Source organism: Enhydra lutris, unplaced genomic scaffold (genome assembly GCF_002288905.1).
Source record: "Enhydra lutris kenyoni isolate GAN:26980312 unplaced genomic scaffold, ASM228890v2 scaffoldscaffold57, whole genome shotgun sequence".
NCBI classification, from domain to species: Eukaryota; Metazoa; Chordata; class Mammalia; order Carnivora; family Mustelidae; genus Enhydra; species Enhydra lutris.
Genome location: NW_019154141.1, coordinates 8,934,680 through 8,960,008, shown reverse-complemented (window position 1 = coordinate 8,960,008; position 25,329 = coordinate 8,934,680). Strand labels below are relative to the sequence as shown.

Genomic DNA, 25,329 nt, shown 5'->3' with positions numbered 1-25,329 from the left:
ATTCATCTAGGCTCAGCTAATCTGGCACAAAGACTGCATGCATGGGCTTTGGGCTTTTGAAACTTCTGGCATGCATGAAAATATCACTGCATTCTCTGATGCTTTAGTTACCCTGATGACCCTAAATTGTATGAGGTCTCACCATAGAGGAATGGTTGAATAAAATAGGATGTATCCATAAAGGTGGATAATATACAGACATTAGCCTGTTGTTATTAAAAATAGCATTTCATTTTATGATTCATTTTTCTGTGTATGACCTCTTTTGTCACAGAATTGTCCTTCTATGATTAAGGATTTAGGACCTATCTTATTTATATATTAGTTGCTCAGTAAAAATTTTATTGGATCGGTAGGTGAATGGGAATTAACCAAAAGTCACCAAGTTCAGTGAAAAGCATCAGTGAAGCAAATATGCACAAAACCTAGAGAATTTCACTTCTAGTATTTTGTGTCAGTTGTCTATTTTTACAAAAATTTCTGTGCCCCTAAGATCCTAGACCATTGTGCATCAAATAAAACTAAAGTAGGGCCCTTAGGCCACTGAATAATTCCATCTCTGTGTACCACAAATTAACTCACAGTTTCTCTAATCTTTCCACCATTGATCAGTGCTTTCAATTTTTGTTGGTAGATCCCATAGTTTTGAAAAATTTTTCAGCATCACTCTATTTGTTATTTAGCAGTTTCTCATGTTTAATTTATCAAACATGTATTTCTGCCAAAGCTTCCTTTTAAATGAGGTAACTGCTGTTGTCACCTTTGATATAATTCTAGCTATGTTGGCAGAAGTTTGATGTTTTAACTAGCTACCAGTTTTAGCTAGCTATATATTATTTATAAATTACTTAAAATACTGAAAATAGTGAATTCCATTGCTACTTTCTCAGACCTGTAAAGGTATAGTAGTCCAGTGTACTGAATATTTTCATGGTTTATCTGGGGAAAGGGGGTATATTTCTGGGATATATACCAGGCTAAGACCACACAGATACAGGTAGGTCTTAGCCAAATCTGATTAGGGACTTAAAAATAAAAACTTCTTTTGGACACAACACAAAAAAACATAAAAGGTTACGGGTTAAATAGCAGACACTTTACATGTAGACAAGTTCTCTGGGAACAAGAGTTTTCCTTCTCTGGCTTGATTCAGCATACTGATCCTAGCAGCTATATGAACTCTAAGTTTCTTGCAAAGAATTACAAAGCCAGCTGAATCACTACATCTTTATACCAAATGAAATATTATTTTCCAATTTTTACTGAATATTTAGCAAATTTTACTAAAAAAAAGTTCAAGTATATTCTAAATTAATGAGATAATTTTCAGAAATTAGGAAGAGAACACACTATCCCAGATTCATCACTTAACAACTGATTGATCTTAAGAACATCACTTACCCTCTCAGAATATTATCTTTCTCATCTAGAAAATGGGTTAATGCAACTCTCCTTAAACATATTGATAGAGTTTCAAATGAGATAATACAAGCAAGATACTTGGTGATAAATTAATAGTTGTAACATTATCACAAAATATATATATATAAAATAAAAGAACACACAGGTACATACATAATATAAATATGCTATCACTGAACACATTTAGAAATTACAAAATAATGCTGTGGAATCCATGATAACCTCATTGGGAAAGGTATAGCATTATATTTAGCAACAAAAAGTTAGGAACTATTGGACTATTAATGACTGAAAGTCTGAATATATGAAAGGAATTTTTAATTAAAGTGAGTAGTTTTGACTGTGTACTGAAACTGACTTGAATATTTGGATTAGCTATAAGAGTATCCCATGGTTCTCAACATTTTCATCAACAAGACTTCCTGAGCATAGATTCCTTAGAAAAATAGAGCCTGAGACAAAAAAGTTATGTGCTCATACTATATTAAGGGAGTATAAACGAAGGAAACAAGAGTGAATGAAAGAGAAGTGAGGCAGAAAAGGAGGAGAAACAATTATAAGGAAAGGAATTACAGAGCTGGCAGAGGTGATTGCTTGATTCTACTGAAAGTCTTCAGAGAGACCATGCATTTCTTAACTGTGGAAGGGGGAATTACAAGGTGATATTACTGCTAGTTCCCTTCTCACATTGTATGTTAGCCCTAATAGGATACTATTTCCCTGACTCTTACTATTGCATAAATCCAGTAGCCCTACTGCATCTCATGTCTCCATGGCAACTAGGAAGTCTGGAGACAGATAAAAGGCTATATGGCAGTACAGAAGACAGTGGTTGACTTCTGCCCATGATTATTACAAAGGACCAAGAATAGCCACTATAGCCATTTCTTCAGTATGGAGCAGGATGTTAATTACAAGGACCCAGCTCCAATCATGGGAATAGTCTACACCACTGCTAGAGTCTATGTAGCCAGACAAGAAGCAGGTAAGTAAGTACATTTAGAGTGGCAAATCCAGTTCAACTCTTATACTACATAGATCAATTATTAGTACCCTCTTTTAGCATCTAGTCTCACCTGGGAACATGATACTGTGATACTCAGTTCTTTTCTGAGAGGAGAGATCCAAATCCAGTTCTTCAAGATGACCAGTAGCAGTTTCCCAAAAAGACTTAGAAATGGTTGGTAAAAGAATATTAAGCCCCTGTTGCTCCTGCTGGTCCTGGAGTCTATACTGTATGCTCATCCTCTCCCTCATTCACTTGTTTCAGAACAAAGAGTATCAAGATAGATTTCAAAATAAACAGTGATAACCTATCAAGAAAGGTCATTTCATAATGATAAATGGATCATTTCGTCAATAGGAAATAACAATCCAGAATATTCATGCGTGGAATAACAAAGCTTCAAAATGGCAGAAATCCACAGAGATTTTTTTACCTCTCATCTCTCAGTGGTTTAAAGAACAAGTAGGAAATCAATTAGCATGTAAAAGACCTAAACAATTCCATTAACCAGCTTGACCTAATTATTTTTTATAGGACAGTCCACCTAACAATAGCATAGTTTAGATTCTTTTTAGGTGTACACAGAAGATGCACCAAGAGACCATATTCTGTTTCATAAAAGAGGTCTCAATAAAGGTAAATGGACTAAACCATTACAAACTGTTCTCTAACCACAGTGTTTAAACTAGAAACCAATAATAGAAAAATATCAGGAAATTTCACAAATGCTTAGAAATTAAACACATTTCTAAGTAACACGGTCAAAAAAATCACAGTGGAAATTTTAAAATATTTTTAATTGAATGATAATGAAAACAAAACATCAAAATTTTTAGAATGCAGCTAAAGAAGTGCTTAGAGGAAAATTTATAACATTAGATGCCTATTTTAGAAAAGAAAAATTTTTAATTAGTGAACTAAACTTCTACTTAAACAAGAAAAAGAAGAAATTCAAATCAGACCAAAGTAGGAAATAATAAAAAGCAGACATCAGTGAAATAGGAACAGAGAAAATCAGTGAAACTGAAAGCTTGTTCTCAGAGAAAATCATATTGATATACCGCTAGTCATATTAACCAGGAAAAAAAGAAGATTAAAAATTACCAATATCAGGAACAAAAGAGGGACATCACTACAGACCCCACAAACATTAAAAGGATAAGTAAATGTCATGAACAACTTTATGCCAATAAATTTGACAATTTAGATGAACAAATTCCTGGAAATAATACATGACCAAAGATCATTTGAGAAAAAAAAGATAACCTGAATAGTTTTATAGCTGTTAAATATAAATTGAATTTGTTATTTAAAACTCTCCCACAAGGGAAGCTCTTAGTCCAGATGCCTTGACAGGTATATTCTACCAAACATTTAAGGAAGACATAATACCATTTCTTTTTTTCTTCTTTTTTATTATGTTCAGTTAGCCACTGTATGGTACATAATTAGTTTTTGATGTAGTAGTTCAGCAATTCATTAGAATTGGACCCAGTGCTCGTCACAGCACATGCTCTCCTCACTACCCATCACCATTACCCCCTTCCCCAACCTCCTCTGCTCTGAAACCCCCAGATTGTTTCTCAGTCTCCACAGTCTCTCATGGTTCATCTCCCTCTCTGATTTCTCCCCCTTTAGATTTCTCTCCCTTCCCCTATTATCCTCGTGCTATTGCTTGTGTTCCATATATGAGTAAAACCATATGATAATTGTCTTTCTCTGCTTGACTTACTTCACTTAACATAATCCCCTCCAGTTCCACCCATGTTGATGTAAAATGGTGGATATTCATCGTTTCTAGTGGCTGAATAATATTCCATTGTGTATATGGACCACATCTTCTTTATCCATTCATCTGTTGAAGGACATCTCGGCTCCTTCCACAGTTGGCTGTTGTGGACATTGCTGCTATGAACATTGGGGTACATGTGCTTCTTCTTTTCCCTGTGTCTCTATCTTTGGGCTAAACACCAAGTAGTGCAATTGCTGCGTCATAGGGTAGCTCTATTCTTAACATCTTGAGGAATCTACACACTATTTTCCATAGTGACTGTACCAGTTTGCATTCCCACCAGTGGTGTAAGAGGGTTTCTCTTTCTCTACATCCTCACCAACATTTGTTGTTTCCTGTTTTGTTAATTTTTGCCATTCTAACTGGTATAAGGTAATATCTCATTGTGGTTTTGATTTGTATTTCTCTGATGGCTAGTGATAATGAGCATTTTTTCATGTGTCTCTTAGCCATTTGTATGTCTTTTTTAGAGGAGTGTCTGTTCATGTCTTCTGCCCATTTTTTGCCGTGATTATCTGTTTTTTGAGTGTTGAGTTTGAGAAGTTCTTTATAGATCTTGGTTATCAGCCCTTTGTCTGTAATGTCATTTGCACATATCTTCTCCCATCTCTACAGAAACTGCTCCAGGAAGTTGAAGTGAAAGGAATACTTTATGAGGCCAACATTATCTTAAGATCAGACCAGACAAAGACATTATATAAAAAGTAAACTACAGGGGCGCCTGGGTGGCTCAGTGGGTTAAAGCCTCTGCCTTTGGCTTAGGTCATGGTCCCAGGGTCCTGGGTTTGAGCTCTGCATCGGACTCTCTGCTCAGCAGGGAGCCTGCTTCCCTCTCTCTCTCTCTCTGCCTGCCTCTCTGCCTGCTTGTGATCTCTATGATCTCTGTGATCTCTAAATAAAATCTTTAAAAAAAAAAAAAGTAAACTACAGACCAGTATCTCTCATGAACATAGACATAAAAGTCCTTAACAGAATTCCAACATTGAGTCCAGCAATATATAAAAAAGATAATAGGGACAATATACAAAAAGGATATGTCAGGGCACCTGAGTGGCTCAGTTGGTTGAGCATCAACTCTTGATTTCAGCTCACATCATGATCTCAGGGTCTTGGGATCAAGCCCCATGTTGGGCTCTGCACTCAGCAGGGATTCTGCTTGAGGATTCTGCTTGTCCTCTGCCCCTCCCCCTGCACACACACACACACTCTATCTCTCTCTCAAATAAATGAATAAATCTTTAAAAAAAAAAAAAAAAGAGGGGAGGATGTGTCAAGAGTAGGTAGGGGTAGGGAGCCTTGTCATCTTGAAGTCTAATGGTGACTGCCCACTCCGATGCAATCAACAAGTAGATGTTGCCTTGGAACTAGACTCCCTTAGTATCAGTGAGGATACAGAGACCAGTTGGCAGTACTTAATTCTCAGATGCAAGGAGGACTTATTTTTGTAAAGAGCAGAAAGGCTCAAAGCAACAGGGATGTCTTCCTTTGTAACTCATCTTTTCCCCTGCTACTACAAAGTCCAGAACTCCATTTAAATTTCCAAAGAGAAAACCTCACTAAAAGGGATTATGGAAATTACCTAATAAATTTAGGTCTCTTCTTTTAACAACAAGTATATTGAAGATGTAAGAAGAGAATATGAACTAACCTATTAAAAACTCTTCTGGGATGACCTCTTTTATTCTTATAATTATTGCTAAGATTTTTATAATCTTGATTTTAATGTTTTTAATCCTTGCATTTCTAGCATTGATGAAAATTTTTTAAAATCTTCGGGTTTTGTTTGATTTCATGCAGGGACATCTAGGGTTAGCGGTACAGAGGGTAGCTGTACAAGAAGGCCCTGTACTGCCTCCTAATTTGGACACATTATTTTTCCTGTATATCCTATGTATCTACTTAAGGACCGTTTTTGTTTTTTGGGTTTTTGTGGTGTTTTTTTTGGTTTTTTTTTTTTTTTCTAATTCTTAACTACACAGAAGGGGACAGGAAATAAATTTAACTGAGGGAAAATATGGGATAAAAAGAACATAAAGATCTTTTTGAGATTTGGAGGACTCTCCAGCAATCCATGAAAATTATATTAATTCCCTTTTTGATGAAATTCTGAAATTTTTAGCATTGATAGGTTCTAGTTGTAGATCTTTAAGCACTGATGTATGAATGTGTTTAGTTCCATTTAAATAGAGTTGTTAAAGTAAATACATAACAGATGTGAGAGAAAATATGTAAGAATTATATTTTGCTTTCAATTATTTAAAGTTCATGGTGGAGATGAAACGATCATCTGTAACTTCTTAAAAATAATATCATTACTAAAAAAAAAATAATATCATTACTACTCTTAATAGCTAGTCATGAATTTGCATAGTAGTAAACAGCTTAATCTCTAAGTTTGTGAGGGTTTTTTTAAACTTGTTCTACTCTCTTTTTCAGCTACGTTGACAAGCTATTCTGAAAATGTAGAACGCACGAAATATGTTGGGGAAAGCAGTAAAGAATTAGGATCTGGAGGAAACCTAAAACCTTGGCAGTCTCAAAAATCCAGCATGGATTCCTGTTTGTATCGAGTAGATGAAAACATGACGGCTTCTACCTATAGTCTGAATAAGATCCCAGAGAGGAATTTGGAAACAGTTTTATCACAGTCCGTACAGTCTATTCCTCTGTATCTTATGCCACGGCCAAATTCAGTAGCAGGTAAGATTTTTTTTTTTTAATTGACCATTTTACCGGCGTGTATACTGGAATGGAAGCAAATTCTGCTTTAACAGAATTTTCCATTCATCTTCTTTGACTAAGCTATTCTTTTGTGTTTGGGTAATATGCACGTGTATATCTTTTTGAACCTGGCTTTGAATATGAATATCATCATATTCAAGTGGTTATTTAGTTCTGCTCTCATAGTATATAACAGCATGCATAAAATCAGAAGTAAAACCAATAAAGTTTATTATTGAATTTCTAACTGTATTGTTTTCACATCCGAAGTCTTTGAAAAGATTTCAGTTTGAGGTTTTTAAAAACAATAGTGTTAAAAAACACTTTAAAATTAATGTGTATTTCAGTAGAAGTTGTGTTATCAGAAATCGTCATCCATAGTTTGAGGGAGTGACAGGCACTTAAGGCAGAGCTCAGTATTTTCACAATACCCCGGTCATCCTATCATAGGAAAATCACCAGGTACCTACATTGCGAAAGAATAACTCAAACACTCCTAGCAGTCTTAGTCATAAACTCATAAAGGAAGTATGGAGCCATTATCCTTTAGCAGCTGTTCAGAATTGATGTCAAAGGATATTTTTATACAGCTAAGTTGCTACTTAATAATTCAGACCAGGAGCTTTTGCAGAATAGTTGGGCGTTCTGGAATTTTCAAAATGCAACATCATCTAGATTTTGTCCCTACTATAATATCATAGTTATGTTTATCTTTCTTACTCGCCTGATGAATGCCTGAAAGGTTTGTCTCTCTGACACAAGGTAATAAAACACTTACTGTAGTTGGGAACTCTTTTTTCCCAGATGTAACGATTTATGTTATACAGATAATAATGTGATGCTTCTTGCCTTTTTGTACCTTTTCTAAAACATTGCTCTTTGTTCCATTGTCTGGGAGAACATCAACCTCAGTCATCACATGTGATTATGTGGTAACTGTAGGGATTTTAATATTAATTTTTCAAGATTATTCACTTTAAATAGTGACAGAAACTTTTCTCTCTTAGGTTGTTTGGAATATATTGATCCCTACTAATGACGTCATATTAGAATCCTAGAATGCTGTAACTTAAACAGTGCTAAGCAAATTCAGTCTTTCCAGAAAAGAAACGTTTAAGTCCTTGCCTGCATAACATTGAAGAAGTATAGCTACCAGTCTTAATGGTACATCCCACCTTCTTAACCAAGCTGCAGCGATTTATAAGAAAATTCCAGCTCTGCTATTAGAGAAGGGCACTGAGCACTTGGTAGGAGTCAAAAGTATAAGCTTCTCTTGTCCTCTTTTTAGTTTACTGGAGAGATTATAAAGTACTTTGCCCTTCTTAGTATATGTGCTGCCGAAGCGAGCACGACTTTGCCCTTCTTAAGAACAAATATCTATATTCAATATATTATGTGTTACATAATATATATATAAATCAAACAAAAGTTCAAATTGGAACAAAAAATACAAGAGAAAAAGCCACTCCTCTCTCCATCTAGTACCCCTCTCCAAAGGTTACTATTACTTATGAGTCTTTAAAGTATATATGTTATACATATAATATCCAGATTATATATGTAATACATAATATATACCTATATATGATTATAATATATGTAAGAGACATGTGAGGTCAAAAAATCAGTAGGATTTACAGAGGGAGAAATGGAAACATACGTTCTTACAAAGGTATACACCTTTATTTGTTAATAGCCAAAAATTGTGAACATCCCGGATGGCCCCCAGCAGTTGAATGGATAAACAAATTAGAGCATATCCTTACGATGGGTACTACCTAGCAGTAAAAAGAAATGAACTATTGATACTGCAGCAATGCATACAAGTTTCAGAACGGTTACAATGAGTGAAAGAAGTCAGACAAAAAGGAGAATATAATATAGGATTCCACTTACAAATTCCTAGAAAACACAAATTAATTCATAGGCACAGTGCACCTCTTCTCACAGCACACCCATCTGCATGTGCTGGTGTCACCCAGCTCTTGGTGTTGCCCGTGGGAATTCCACCTCAGAGAGCAACTCCAGTGTTGATACTCTGGCTTTTGCTTTTCTTCTGAGTAATGAAAGGTCTTTCATCTCTGACCTAGATGTCTGATGTCTTCCACCATCCCAATTTGTTAGAAGTAGAGTAAGATATCAGATCCTTCCTACTTCCTGGCAGTGAGATATGACTGTGGGCATACCCACAAAATTAAAAGGAATGACAATACCACGTGTTAGTGTGGATGTGATGCAGTTGAAATTGTCATACATTGCTAATGGGAGTGTAATAATAAACTGGAACTAGCACTTTGTAAAGGTGCTTGGCAAGGTCTATTAAAGGTGTCTAAAGCTGTTTATGCATGTTACCTAAAACCTATCAGTTCCACTCCTGCATAGAATGGCCATCAAAAATAAATCCCCAGGTGCCTGGCTGGCTCAGCTGGTAGAGCACATGACTTTTGGTCTCAGGGTCAGGCCCCATGTTGGGCATGGAGCCTACTGGGAAAAAAAAGTCTTTATATTCACCAAAAAATAACTAAAATAAATATAAATAAATGTAAGAATGTTCATATCTATTTTATTCATAATACCCAAAAGCTGAAATCATCCAAATGTCTGTCAACAGTAGACTGGTTTAATAAATTTTATACAACAATGAAAAAGAATGTTGTAGCCAAGATAACATCATGGAGAGGGCATATTATATGAAATATGTATATTTATATGAAGTGTAGAAAAATAGACAAAACTATGTCATTTCTATGGTGATAGAACTAAGATAGTGGGTACCTTTGGTGGGAATGTCAAGGGAGCCTTCTATATCTTGATTGAATGGTGGTTGCATGGGTGTGTACACATATAATCATTTATTGAGCTATGCACTTAAGATTTATATAGTTAACATATATAAGCCATATCTCAATTAAAAAAAATGTATAAAGTATTTAGGCTTCTGTCTTTCTAGAAGAATTTTCCCTTTGGTTTAGAAATAGTGGTTCTTGGTGACATAACTAGATCTTTGAAGAAATACCTATTTTTAGTGTTGATTAAAAATCACCTAGGGGGCGCCTGGGTGGCTCAGGCTGTTAAGTGTCAGACTGTTGATTTTGGTTCAGGTCATGATCTCAGGATGCTGAGATCAATCCTCTTGTCTGGCTCTGCATTGGGGGTGGCGTCTACTTGGGATTCTCTCTTCCTCTGCCCCCCACCCCTCTCTCTCAGAATAAACAAATGAATGAATGAATATATACGTGTGTGTGTGTATAAAATAACCTAGTAACTTCAACAAATGGATAATTTACTTAAAGTGTTCCACGTGTTCAGACCATAAACCTAGGATCAGTACCCAAACTGGCCAGAAATGATTTTAATTGCCACCTTAGTTCAGTGTTACCCTAGATAAACTCCTGAAGCAGCAGTCTCTATGTGGATTTATCCTTTTTTAAAAAACAATTATTTTGAGTTATGTTTTACATATCATAAAATTTACCCATTTTGAATAATCTACCCAATTTAGTAATTTATAGCATATTTACTAAGTTATACAACCTTTACCATAAATCAATTTTAGAACATTTCATCATCCCAATAATATGTTGTGATGAAATGGTCCTCACGTCTATTTAATATTAATTTTATTCCCTTCCCCTGCCCCAGGCAGCCACTAATCTGTTTTCTATCTCTGTAGACTTAACTTTTCTGGACATTTTGTATAAATGTAGTCTGTGGTCTCTTGTGTCTGGCTTCTTAGCATCATGTTTTTGAGGTTCATCTATGATATAGCATGTATCAAAAGTTTGTTCCTTCTTATTGCAAATAGTATTCCTTCGTGTGCCTGTACCACATTTTATCGATTCACCAGTTGACAGGCATTTAGGTTTTTTCCAGTTTTTGGCTATTTTGAATAGTGCTACTATGAACATTCATATGCAAGTCTTCGGATGGACATATGGTTTCATTTCTCTTGGATAGATACCTAGGGGTGGAAATGCTGTATCATAGGGTAAATTTATGTTTAACTTTTTAAGAAATTGCCAAAATGTTTTCTAAAGTAGCTGTACCATTTTACATTCCCACCCATAAGGTATGTGTGGATTCCTCTTTCTCCACATTCTCTCTACCATTTGTTACTGTCTTATCTCTTACTCTCATTACTTGGGTGGGTGTGAAGTACTATCTTGTTATATTTTTAATTTGTATTTTCTTAATGACTGATGGTATTGAGCTTATTTTGTGTGCTCATTAGTTATTCATATATTTTCTTTGGTAAAATATCTTTTCAAACCCTTTGCACATTTTCTTGTTGGATTGTTTGTCTTACTGAGTTGTAAGCATTTGTTGTATATGCTGGATACAATGCTTTATCAAACGACGGGTTTGCAAAATATTTTCTCCAAGTCTGTTGCTTATCTTTTCATTTTTTCATTAATGTATTTTGAAGCACAAACATTTTGATCACATCAGTTTATCAAATTTTTCTTTTTGTGGATCATGCTTTTGGTGTCATTTTTTATCTTTTTAACAGAAAGTACACTGTTTATATCAAATACCACAAAATAATGATTTTTCTTTGTTATTGGAATTTATTTGTTTTAAGTTCAAGTATTGGAAAATATTTTCTGTACTCACTTAAATTCTTTCTACCCTCTTCTTTTCCTTCTCCTACCGCTCCCCCATGTTCAAAAAAATAAAAGGGATAACATTAGCCTGTTTTGCTATGCCCATAGACCGTAACTGTTGATTATTTTTCCATTTATCACAATGTTCATACCATAATTAGAGCCTTTCTGACTAGCACAGATTTTCAGATTCTTAAGTAGTACTGATCATGTTTGCTCAAAAAAAAAGGGTAAAAGGTAAATGTACCATCAGAAGCCAGATAGATCAGGGGGTTCCTGGGTGGCTTGGTTAAGCGTCTGCCTTTGGCTGAGGTCATGATCCCAGGGTCACTGCTCAGTGGGGAGTCGGCTTCTCCCTCTCCCCCTTGCTCCCCCAACTTGTGTGCTCCCTTGCTCTTTCTCTCCTCTCAAATAAACAAATAAAATATTTTTTTTTTAAAAGTTTAAAAAGGAAGAGAAAAAAAGAAGCCAGACAGATCTGTCTTGGAGAATAGGATTTTATACTCTCTGAGTAGTACAAATTGAATGTATTGTAGTATGAGCATACTTAATCAGAAAATTATTTTTTGTCATTGTTGAATGTAATACAAACAAATCTAGTGTTGCCTACAGTGCAAGTCATAGGTCAGGGAATAGTTTGTATTGGATTGTTTTCTGTATCTGGAAACCATGGTTTCAGTATCCTCACAAAGAGGCAGGAAAGTGAACTATAAACCAGAGGACTCCGTTATCTTCAAAATTTAATAGGTTATAGGTTGAAAATGTTTCCAGAATGTAGAGAAATAAATTTACTTTTACAGGGAATTATCCTGCTAACTGTATAATGTTTTATAAATGTTTGGCAAGACCACAACCTCTGATAGTTAAAATGATTAGGTATCTAAATCATTTTTTAAAACAATTTCTTAGCTGTGGAGGGTCAGTGCTCAATATAGCTCTAGATATACTTATTTTCCTTTACTTTCTAATGTGCACATATGAGTGGTTCCCCAAAGTGTGGGAAGATCAAATACTCAAATCTCCTTGGTGAACAGGAGTAACTGAGGATTTCAAATATGAGATATTTATTTATACTTATTAAATTATTCTAAGCATATGAACAGTTGAGGGAAAAAATAATCCCAGTTATAAAAGGCCTTGTTCAAATCCAGCTCTTGAATTTGCCTTCTTTTTAAAACTTTATTTCAGTATGAATAACATAATTACTTTAGAGATGAAATAACATTGAATAATGATGTGAAAGTACCATTCACATCACTTCAGAAAATCTGGGGGAATAATTGTTTAAATGGTCCTTGCTATGTTATAGACTTTTTCCTACTTGGGGAAGAGAGTCACCTTCTTTGCTTGAGCTCGCGGGCCTCTTTATGGGGCCACATCTTCTGTCAGGACCAGGAAATTGTCAAGGAATTATTTAAATTAATTTGCTGCATTGAATTCTAAAGAATAAAATTAACTTTATTATTCCATATAACCCTTGATTTTAAAAAGAATGGGAAGGACACTTTTGTAACACTTTACTTAGAAATAGGGTCAGTACATATTCAGATGTTTATGGTGATTTAAAAAAGATTTTTTTCTGAGCTTTGAACTCACCTGCAACATACATGGAAAATATATATGTAAGGAAATTTTTAAAACAACCATGTACTGGGGCACCTGGGTAGCTCAGTCTGTTAAGCATCTGCCTTTGGCTCAGGTCATGATCCCAGGGTCTGGGATTGAGTCCCACGTCAGGCCCCCTGCTCAGCGGGGAGACTGCTCCTCCCCCTGCTTGTGTTCTCTCTTTCTGTCAAATAAGTAAATAAAATCTGTAAAAAAAAAAAAAAGAAAGAAAGAAAGAAAAAACAACAACCATGTACTCATTATCAACTATTAAAATAGAAGTCTGATTATTCTAAGTATAAATATATTGATCCATTAGTTTGGTCCAAAAGCTGTATACTTTTAGAAACATAAAGATTCAAACAAGTGAAGTCTATACTTACATGTATCATTTAAAAGCTCCACAATATACCATATATGAAGGTAGTGCTATTTACTGAAAATAAAAACTTTTAACTTGAATGACAAAGTGATTAAAGCTGAGTTTTGGCAATCTCTACTTTCAAGGCTTGAGTTTTTCCTAGAGTAGTTTGGTTTTCTGAATATAAATTCAGATGTATAGACTCTACCTTTAAATTAAAATTCTAAGATACAGAAAATTGAAACTACTGTCTTTTATTGTTTTCAAAATGTAAATCACTACTGCATGTTTATTTTTTAAGCCTGTTGTGCTGAAAGGAATTAGAGAATTTGTGGACTTGCGGTTGCATGGCAGAAATTATTGGAGAGTAGGATGTCTGTGATCTCTTAAAATGAGATTGGCTGGGAATTGGAGGGATGTGGACAGCAGGAGTAGTCACTTACAGCAGCTGTCCTCATTGCTTTGTGTGAAAATGAGGAGTCTGTCAAGGAAACATATAAGCAGTGAAAGTCAGTGAAAATACAAACTCTCACCATCTACTTGCTAACGTTTGGAGCTGCACATTTTCCTAAGAAAAAGATCTTAAGAATCAGGTAAATGCAAAATGGGAATCTTGGGGGATTTAGGTGAATCCAATCAGAAGCTGTAATGAGGATCTTATGAAGAAGAAAATACGGGCTTTTCAGCAGTCAGAATGTTGACTTTATGAATCAAGGGTATAAGGACAGCACAGTGGCTTCTTGCCCAGACTGTAGCAAACATAATGTCATTCCAAGCTCCCAGCTCAGGTCAGCCAGAATGACAGTCGTGCTACTAAAATCTGTTAGTACTAGTGACAACTGATATAAGAAGAAACAATTCAGACTGGTTTCATACTCAATATAGAGTTGCCTCTGGAATGTTTTGTACCAAATGCTGTCTGCTGGATTTTTTTCTGCCCACTTATTTGTTAAGTTATTTTGACTTCAAAAAGTATGTCGGTTAAATGTTCTATAAATGAATTAGCTGTTCAATCCTATGAGATCTCAAAAAATACATAGATGCTCCCTTTTTCCACTTCCCTCTTCCTTCTCTGAAAACAAGGATTTTTAATGACATAGATTTTACTTAGAGAGATTTTACATAGAAGTTTACTTTTTAAAGCATTTTCTTTTCATGTAATTTTTTAATTGTATATTTGTTTTTCTTCTTTCTTTCGTTCAGTCCGACTTACCTAATTATCTCCTATGCTAAAAATGTTCATTAAATATTATAGTATTAATTTAACTTGATGGAACTCTCTCAGATAAAACATGCTAGGACAGTTTCACAGTGAGAGTACCACTGTGAGGTGGAAACATGTATGTCCCTGTAGATCTGCCATTGGTGTTTGTATGTGATGAAGATATTCAAGACATTGTTGCTATAGCCGCCTCCTTCATCCTTAGCTTTCAAAACAACCCCATAAGACAAAACCTAATTTGTCATTCATTGATCATTTAAATGTGGCCAGAACACAGAGTGTATGTCAAATACAATTATTCAGTTATTAGACAAGTGTTTACCGAATATGTACTGTATATATAGCAGGCGCTGTTCAAAACATTTGAGAAACATCAGTAAACAAAACAGAAATCCCTGCCCCACCCGATGAAGTTTACATTCTAGCCAAGAAAATAAAATAAATGTAATAGGTAATTTATATAGTATGAAAGAAAGTGTTATCTGCTATAGAAAAAAGTAGAAGAGGGACTTCAAGACAAGTACTTCAGTGGTACTTGAAGGAAGTTTATATAAACATCATTGGAGCCGAGTGTATTATCATAGTGATGTCTGGTAAGCATTAAACAGAGCGATGAGGAGGATGAAGCTAGAGCCAGACATATATCTAAATCTAGGTAGGACTGGCTGGAATTCAGTTCTGTATTAAGCATAAGGTGCAGAGTACTTTGATTTACTCTGAGGGGACAGGGTTATCAAAGATGAATCAGACATCGCTTTCTTGCCTTCCAGAACCTACTATAACAAGGGAAGGCAGCAATGTTATGCAAGTGGCTGCATAACACAGATTTAATTAATATATGTATGTGGTTGCTAAAGGGGAGAAGCAATTAATTTTGACTGGAGGATCAGTCAGGGAAGCAGAGAAAATGTAACTTGAGCAAATTTGACAGTGAGATGTTTGACAAACTAAACAGACTTCTCCGAAAGTGGCTTACAAATGGAAGACGTTCAAGTGATCATGAGGGAGAGTACACCTATACAGCTAGTGGAACAAAGGGCCACAGCTAACAGAATTTCAGGTCTCCTGGCTCATCTTTCCAATATTTGTCTCATATTCCTTTAAATAATGTTCAAGAATTTTGAAAATGATGAGGCAGTGAGAAGCAAAGTAAGACTAAGGAGAACAGTGATTTAATAAGGGATACGGGCAGTGAAAAAAACATGTTGGATTATTTGATAAAGCTGTGATAGATTCAGAGATCAACAAAAAGAAGACACTGGTTGCTAAAATAAGAAAAAGAACAAATATTTTAGTAGACTTAAGTAGCGCTAAACATAATTTATTTGCAATCCAGATTAAAACAGTAGTTCCCCACCGGCTGATTTGAGGTCTGTCTGTGCCCTGAATCAGGCTTCATTCAGAGCTCTTGCACTTGACACCAAAGGTCACTGTTCTTCCTTAGTTCACTGGTTGCCTATGAGTATTTGGATTTGTAGAGGAATGAACCATTCATTCAGCTCGATAATTACGGTATTTGCCTTTTTCTCCTAATGTCATCTGACTGAAACTGAGACATGTGCTCGTTCCAAAATATCTTTACAACATTTCTTGGTTTTGTGAAGTAAAACAATAAAACAACTGATGTCCATTTTCCAAGGAATTAAGATGGTAAAGATTTGTTTAGCAAAGCTTGTTAAGTTTACACTAAACGTTTCGATTTAACAAATGCTGCCAGCAGCTCTTTTGGAATAGGAAACTGACGCTGTGAAACTGAGGCTGGGGCTGGTAGTACCTGCCAGAAGGTCTTTTCAGTAAAGAGAAATTAAAATGGATTATCTGTTATTCAGATCTCTACTCAAAGTACAGATCTCACTCATCTATAAATCCCTAAAAGATTTATAGATGAGTATAATACAGAAAAATAATTTAGGAAAAAGGGCCCTTTTTTCCTTAACACAGCTTTTTGCGCCACTCCATGTTGTTGCTATATCATTCCACCTACTGTTAAAGAAATACACGTTCTCTTTTTATTAAAACTTACCAAACCATTTTAGTGCGTTGACATTTTAACAAGACAACGTTGCTTTAAAATTACATAATGTGCCATTAATATTGCCATAATGGTAACCCGAAACTAAGCACTCACCCAGTGGTTAAAGTTTCCATTTGAGTTTTATTTTAATGTGAGTAAAAGATTCTCATTGTCATTGATACTCTTTTCATATTACTCTTCAGTTTATCAGCTTTAGAAAGTACCTTATCTTGGGACGCCTGGGTGGCTCAGTTGGTTAAGCGGCTGCCTTCGTCTCAGGTCATGATCCCAGCGTCCGGGGATTGAGTCCCACATCGGGCTCCTTGCTCGGCAGGGAGCCTGCTTCTCCCTCTGCTTCTGCCTGCCTCTTGGCCTACTTGTGATCTCTCTCTCTCTTTCTCTCTCTCTGACAAATAAATAAAATCTTTAAAAAAAAAGAAAGTACCTTATCTTTATTTTTTGTATTAAAAAAAATAACAAATTTGGGGGCTTTTGTTCTCTTGTTTCTTACTGTGAAAAAAATATTTGAAGGGTGAAGATTATTAGTCCAGGCTATACCAGCACCTTCACTTGCATTCTAAGGTCTCTGTTGCCCAGATTTGATTATTACTGCTCTTTGAAGCCATAAAAAACTAGGAGTTGAGGGGAAGTGACAAAGATGAAGAAGGGATTAAAAAAAATAATAATAAGCCTTTTAAGGAAGAATTAAATCTGTTTAAGCTTTAAAGGGGGGGGGGGCGGGAAGGGGCACAATGCAGAGAGCGCTCACTGGACTGATGACCAGAAAGCTGGTTTTGAGGCCTAGCTCTACCATGAAAGAGTGATTCACTGTAGACAAGTCACTCTCCAGTACTAATCTGTAAAATGAAGCGATTTGACTGGTTTGGGATCAACAGACATTCTATTAAAAGGCCAGCTAGTAAGTATTTTAGGCTTTGCAGGCCAATATGGCCTCTCTTGCAACTCTGTTGTAAATGAATACTTAAGGAACAGGCAAGGCTGTGTTTCAGTAAAACTTTATTTGCAAAAGTGGGCAGCAGGCCAGATTTCATCTACAGTCCTGAGTGTGCTGACCTCTGGACTAGATGACTATTAAGATTCCTTCCACATCTTTATTCTGTGGTATGGCTTTATTACCAACATCACATATATGAAAAGATTGTTGCTCCACTACATTCTGTGGTGTATGGGTCAGGAGCTAGCCAGGATACAGAAACCATATTTTACCAGAAAATTTGGTATGTAAAAAATGGTTGACTATGTTTAAATGAACTGAAAAGGTAAAAAGGAAACACGAGGTATCATGGACTTAGCAACTGCAGGAAACAGCTAGCATCTCTGAGCCTGTGGGCACAAGAAGAGGCTGGGGTTATTAACCCATAGAAACTTGGAGGAAAGGCCCTACAAAGCTGAAACTCTGATCTCTGTGTAAGGGGCCCTGCTCAGCCTATGCTAATATTTCTCTGTTCCTACAAGGGCTCTGTGGAAATGGGAATTCTGAGGGCTCTTTTTTTCCCCTCTCCCTTTCTTCTTCTTCTTCTTCTTTCTCTTTTTTTTTTTTTTTTTTTTTGGGTAGCTACACCCATATAGACAAAGAACCATACAAAGGAAAACAGACTTAGATTAAAGCAGGAAAGACTAATAAACATAAGAAAGAACTAATTCATGGAACCACATTAGAGTACCAGTGGGAATAGTGTAAGTCATTGTCCCCAGTGTTTTTAAATGAAAAATTCTGTAGTTATTTTTTCTGGATAGTTTTAGTTTCCGAATGCAAAGATCAAGATCATCTCTTGTTCCTCTGTTACTCTCCCAGTGGGAATGATGTAAGAGTCATATCTCCAGTGTTTTTAAATAAAAGATTAAATAGTAATCTCTTCTGCATCGTTTTAATTTCAGAATGCGGAGATCAAGATTATCTCCTACTCCTCTGAGACTCTCTCCCACTGATGTGTAATGTGACATTTGTCTTCCTTTTCTTGGTTTACTTCCCAAGACGAGCTTTCAGAGACTTTTATTTCCCCATAGAAACTATATCTATAAATTTGGAGAAGTTCCTTTTGTCTAGGTTTCTAGCAGACCCAAGTGACTGAGGTTATTGCAGTAGTTGAAGGACGAAGGGAATATATATCTCTTGAACATGTTCTCTCTTGTTCTTTTCTGTCTTTCTCTACTTCTGTTCTGTTTTTCTCTGTCTTCCCTGCCCCCCCCGTTTCAGCTCAGAGAGCACTTTGTGACTTTCTTTGTGCCACTTAGTCACAATCCACCTTAGATTGTTGTTTGTGTCTTACCTCAACTGGGGATACGGACAGTACTTCATTACAGCTCTGTAGCCAAGAGTGATCTCATTTTGCTTCCTCTCATCCACTCAAAACAGTCACCAGAGGTAAACTGGCAGCCATGCCAGGGAGGGCCTCAAGAACAGGGCCTGGCACACAATAAACTCTTGGTAAATAATTGCCATCAAAGAACTGAATAACCCCCGGCACAGAATCGTACATAATTAGCAACAAACTGAACCAACAGTTTAATTAATAATTTATAAGCTCTAAATGATTGTATTCTGACAGAAGTTTGGGCGTGTTGTTTTTAAAAACTGTTTTGTCTTTAGTGCTGATCCTTAGTTTCCTCACTTTTTGGTTCATTGTGAATGTTCCCAACAGCTCTCATTATATAGCCTTGCCAATACCCATGCATTTTCCTTCTCTCTCCTGTGGCTGGGTTAAAGGGTTTATACATGCAATGGGGGGCCTTATTACCTGACTGTGTTTGGAGGGCAACTAAGTGTTTCTTGGAATTCATGGACATTGGCAGTTCCCTAAAGGCTCTTTAGCAGTTCTCTATCTGTTGTCCTAGTGCCCATCTTTCCAAAAGATACACACACATGAAAATTGTTTTCAGAATGTTTTCATATTTCATTCTTTAGCATGAAGGGAAAATGTCGGAAACAGAGCTTCATGTTTTTCTTATAGCTCAATATATTTGGAACATGGATCTCCACTGATGATGTTTATGCCTTGTTCTGCAAGTGGTAGTTGTGACTCCAAAGAAGCAAAAACTAATAATTTTTGTTGTCAGGTACAAGTGTGTTTGCCAGCTTGTTGCTAGTACTCTTCATAACCTCAGGCAGTGGATAGTGATGAAGGAGCTGAAGACAACTCTTGACATTTTCTCTCCGCACGTGTTCGGGACACTGACGAGGACCATGAGTTCTGCAAACTCTTGGTAAATGTATATGCTGGAATAAGCTCTGATTCCCAAGTTTGGGAGATAGAGACTAACTGAAAGTGTTCTGAACTTACATATTCTGACTAAACTTTTCTGTCTTGTCAGCCACAAGCTCTGCCCACTTGGAGGACCTTGCTTACCTGGATGAGCAGAGACATACGCCTTTGAGAACTTCTCTTCGAATGCCGAGACAGAGCATGGGCGGTGCTCGCACACAACAGGATTTAAGAGGTTAGAACTACAGAAGGGTTTTGCCTGGTGATGCCCAGGCAAAAGTGGACATGGGCAGTAGGCAAAACGCTTGTTTCCTATTTCCACTGTTACTGAAGCCTCGCTTAAGAAATGAGCATGTCACCGTAGAAGAGCAAGATAAACACCAATACGTTATACTCATCATAGACTTTGTAATTTTGAATAGTTGGAAACATTACCCTTGAAATTCTCCAAGGAAATAAGAGTAAAGGTGGTGATGGAGGAAACAACCTAGATTTCAGAAGTGGGTGTTGATTCACTTCAGCCCTAGTGCCCCTGGTGAGCTTGGTGCTAATGGTCACATGTTTCTTGGAGAATTCATTTTGTTTTCATCCTAGTGGCCATTTCCAGTGACATACAATAAGTTTATTTACTTGGAGTTTTGCACAGTGCTTCTAATTCTCCCCTGGCAACATTTAAACCACTTATCCTTTTCCCACTCAGGCAACAGTTTCTTTACATTTTTTATGCATACTGCTCGTTTCTACAATCAGGAATCCAGTCTTTTCAAAGACTTTTTTCATTTTGTTGATCCTTTCCAAAGATAGTCTAGCTGAGAGACCTGTTGGTGGTATCACTGCTTGTGCTTCTAGCTTGTTCAAAATGAACCAGAACATTTCTGATCACCTTAACAGAGAGTGGTCTGCTTTCTCTAGTATGTCATAATCCAGAGTTCTAATATCCCAGGTGCCTTTTTTTTAATTATATCTCCTAGATTATTTTCAACTTTCCTCTGCTCTCCTCCTCACCGCTTGTCCAGTGCTAATCTGTATAGGCCAACATGCGTAACTCACACAGGAAGGGTTATATTCATGCCTGCTGTCCATTCTGGAAGTCATGGTACTGACAGTTTACCAGTGATGACCGGGCAACTAGGAGCATAAAATAATTGGGTGTATTGCTGCAGTTACCAAACCTCCCATCAACTATAGTGAGTTGATGCCTGTCAGTTTTAGTTCCCAGTCCTATACATTCTCCTCACCATTTCTTCAGCCAAGCCACGTGCTAGTTGCTTAGTGTATACAGTTGTGTTTTTCCAGCCTCTGAAGTGGAATTCTATTTAGCAGTACTTAGTGCTGATTGGTTATATCCAAAGCCTGAATAAATCTAATCAAAAGACTGAATAAGTGATTTGTGCCAAAACCAGTATGCATAGCCATAATAAAGAAGTTTGGATACCTGATTTCACTCATATGTGGAATTTAAGAAACCAAAGGAATGATCATAGGGGGAAAAAAGAGAGAGGCAAACCAAGAAACAGACTCTTACCTGTAGAGAATGAACTGATGGTCACCAGAGGGGATGGGCAGGGTGGGTTAAATTGGGGATGAGGATTAAAGAGTGCACTTGTCTTGATGAGCACCAGGTGTTATGTGTAAGTGTTGAATCACTAAATTGTACACTGTACATTAACTTGAATTCAAATAAAAAAAAAAAAGATTGGATACAGCTATTGATCTGTATAGACCTTCAGATTTGGCTAAAAATCTGCTGCATTGACATCACCTTGTATTTCATGGCTGGAAGACATACACTGTTTATCCTATTTTGTGCTCTGCTCGTCATTGAATGATGGATTTCATACTACAGGCATACTTCAGAGATCTTGCAGATTCGGTTTCAAACCACTGCAGTTTTAAAGTAAATATCACAATAAAGCAAGTCAAATGGATTTTTACCTATAAAAGTTATCTTTACACTATATTATAGTTTATTAAGTATATAAAAGTATTGTCTAAAAAAAAAAAGTGCATGCGTTAATTTTAAAATACTTTATTACTTAGGGGCCCCTGGGTGGCTCAGTTAGTTAAGCATCTGCCTTCGGCTCAGGTCATAATCCCAGGGTCCTGGGATCGAGCCCCACGTTGGACTCTGTGCTCAAAAGGGAGTCTGCCTCTCCCTCTCCCTCTGCGCCTTCTCCTGCTCATGCTCTCACTCTCTCTCAAATAATTTTTTTTAAAAAAATCTCTAAAATATTTTATTACTTAAAAAATGGCAACATCATCTGAGCTTTCAGTGAGTCATAATCACTGATCACAGATCACCATAACAAATATAATAATGATGAAAAAGTTTGAAATAGTGCACACATTCCCAAAATGGAACACAGAGACAAAGAATAAGCAAATGCTCTTGGAAAATGGCACTAGTAGATTTGCTCAATGCAGGGTTGCGACAGACCTTCAAATTGTTTAAAAAAAAAAAAAAAAAGGAATTATCTGCGTGTGAAACAAGAAAACAAGGTATGCCTAAAAGTAGAAAATAACATCTGTTGACAGATTGCAACTGTATATTGTTGAGAACCCTTCTCAAAGGGTTGGGTTCTCTTAGTACTTGATGGTGTGTATCTGCTCTGGTAGGTAAAGATGTAGTAAGATTTTGACAGATGCATTCTAGTGAGCTTGATATTTAGACACAGATAGCACGTATATCCAGAAAACAACAAAAAGCTTTGCTATTGCCCTGAGCTTCAGCCTCAGCGTTCAGTAAAACCAAAGATTTTCAAAGCATGCCTAAATCTTCAGAGAGCTCTCTGCCTGAATAATGCATTCCTAACAAAACGAATTTTATATTCTTACAGATAGTGTCTCAATTTACTGTTTACATTACTACTTGAAGATGCAGTTTTTCCATTGATAAAGGTGCTGTGATAGGAGTGTTTTAGTTTCTTAAAGTTGTTCTTTCAAGAGCTTTTTGTTCAGCAGTCCAAAGGGTTAGAACATGCCATTCCGCTGAGTACTTTAATCCATAAGAGACTGGGTGTTTACTAAGAAATATTTTGCCTTCTAAATTAGCATACTAATCTTCCCTCAAAAACCAACATGTTATCTTAATTACTATTTACAGATGAACTCTTTGTCTCCTGAGATGACTTAAAACACATTAACAAGAAAGGAAAGCAAACTTGGATTGACTTCCATTGTGTTTCTGTAGACCTGCTTGGCAAGCCTTTGTAATTTGTGCTTGTTATACCCAAACATTGTACTTCATCGTAGAAACAGTATCATATTGTTTTCCTGGCATAATTTTAGAAAACATGTCACATCATGGTTTCTGTTTTATTTAAAGAGACATACAAATTTCAGTCATATTTTGGTCTTACATATTTTTCTTCTGGCTGTGGTTGAAATAAGACAACTTTACCCCGGAAAAACAATAAATAATGTGATTGAAACCTTTTGTGGTATCTAAGATAAATCTTTCTACACTAGAGATAGATTGTGCTATACTTTAAAATATTACTCAAACAAGTCCTATGAAATAGTGAAATAGTTTTTCTATCACAATTATCACAAGTGATGGGTTTTAAATGACTCTGGATCTTCAGAGAAGGAAGTTAATGGTCAGATATACTGTAGAGTATCCGCTGGCTACTGAATTTACTTGACTGATTCCCAGCATGGAGATTATCTGAAATAATCTCTTTTGAGGATATGTCTAAACAGGTGGGTAGCAAATACTTTTTGGGCTGTACTTCATACAGACATTCTTGCATTATTCTGTTTAGAGTGGTGGTTCTCGAACTTTTTGGTATCAGCACCCTTTTATACACTTAAAAAAATTACTGAGGACCTTAAAAGCTTGTGTTTATGTGAGTTATATTTATTGATATTTGCCATATTAGAAGTTAAAACTGAGAAAGTGTTAAAGTATATGTTCATTTTTCAAAAACAATAGTAGACCCATTATTTGTTAATATCACATAAGCTCTGGAAAATTCTACCATACATTTGTGAGAGAATGAACATGGAAAAAGACAAGTAACCTCTGAGTATTAAATAATTATGATTTTGTGGACCCCCTGAAAGTGTCTTAAAAACTCCCTGGGGGGGGAACGCCTGGGTGGCTCAGTTGGTTAAGCCGCTGCCTTCAGCTCAGGTCATGATCCCAGCGTCCTGGGATCGAGTCCCACATTGGGCTCCTTCCTCAGCCGGAGCCTGCTTCTCCATCTGCCTCTGCCTGCCACTCTGTCTGCCTGTGCTCACTCTGACAAATAAATAAATAAAATCTTAAAAAAAAAAAAAAAAAAACTCCCTGGGGCCTCCAGATCACACTTTAAGAACCATTGGTTTAGCAGTTGGAGATAAGTGCCTTTACATCTTTAAGGACCATAAAGTCTATTTACAGAAATACGAAAAAAGTATAGTTTTAGAATTGTTTAAAAGTCATTCATAGGGGCACCTGGGTGGCTCAGTGGATTAAAGCCCCTGCCTTGGGCTCAGGTCATGATCCCAGAGTCCTGGGATCAAGCCCCGCATCTGCTCAGCAGGGAGCCTGCCTCCCCCTCTCTCTCTGCTTGCCTCTCTGCCTACTTGTGATCTCTGTCTGTCAAATAAATAAATAAAATCTTAAAAAAAAAAAAGTCATTCATAAACATTGTTTAAGAGTACAAGGATAGAGCCGTACTTCTCTCTCTGTGACTTACTTATTTTATGACTGGAAGTTTGTACCCTACCCACCTCCCCTATGGCAGACATCAGTTTGTTCTCTGTATTTTAGAGTCTGTTTTGTTCATTTGTTTTTTAGATTCTGTATATAAGTGAAATCATGTGGTATCTGTCTTTGTCTACCTAAGGTTTTCACATCTTTTCATATTTCCACGCTAGCAGGGCTTCTTGTAGCTGATAGGCTCTACTCTTCTTCGAGATCTGTGTAGAAGTACTTTTTGAATATTTGTCCTGAGTTCACTTAGATGAGATACCTTCATTCTGGAATTCTAAGCTATCTGTATAATTCTTTAATCATTTTATCACTAGCATTTATTATGCTAACTTTGTGTTAAAAGAGCCAGCCTTTGTGTTCTTTAGTTGTGTTATTTAAATACAGTGACTGAAAACCTTACAGATAAGAGTTGTTGCAGAATGGCTCTTTCATTGAGTGCTGATCCTTCTGCCTGAAATCCAACACTTAAAACAGTTGCCAGAGTACCTGTGCAATAAATGTTTATTTGAATTAAAAAAAAAAAAAAAAAAAAAAAGACCGCAGGCATAGTTCACTTAATAGTTGCCTTAATAGTAACTACAGTTGTTTGATCATAATGGTAGTGTTTTAACCACTGAAGCAGAAGTTGCTGGGTAATATCTGAGCTAGAATTTGGATCT

The 25,329-nt window shown here is 36.3% G+C and overlaps 1 protein-coding gene across 2 annotated transcripts in view; it reads left to right on the top strand.

Moving 5' to 3' along the window:
- Positions 1-25,329, top strand: part of LOC111158180 (tetratricopeptide repeat, ankyrin repeat and coiled-coil containing 2) — a 364,770-nt gene that overhangs the window by 232,052 nt on the left and 107,389 nt on the right. For both annotated transcript variants that reach the window (XM_022520087.1, XM_022520086.1), the window contains exons 7-8: positions 6,657-6,920; positions 20,081-20,206. In XM_022520087.1, the coding sequence (XP_022375795.1) occupies positions 6,657-6,920; positions 20,081-20,206 (390 nt within the window). The remainder of the gene's footprint in view (positions 1-6,656; positions 6,921-20,080; positions 20,207-25,329) is intronic.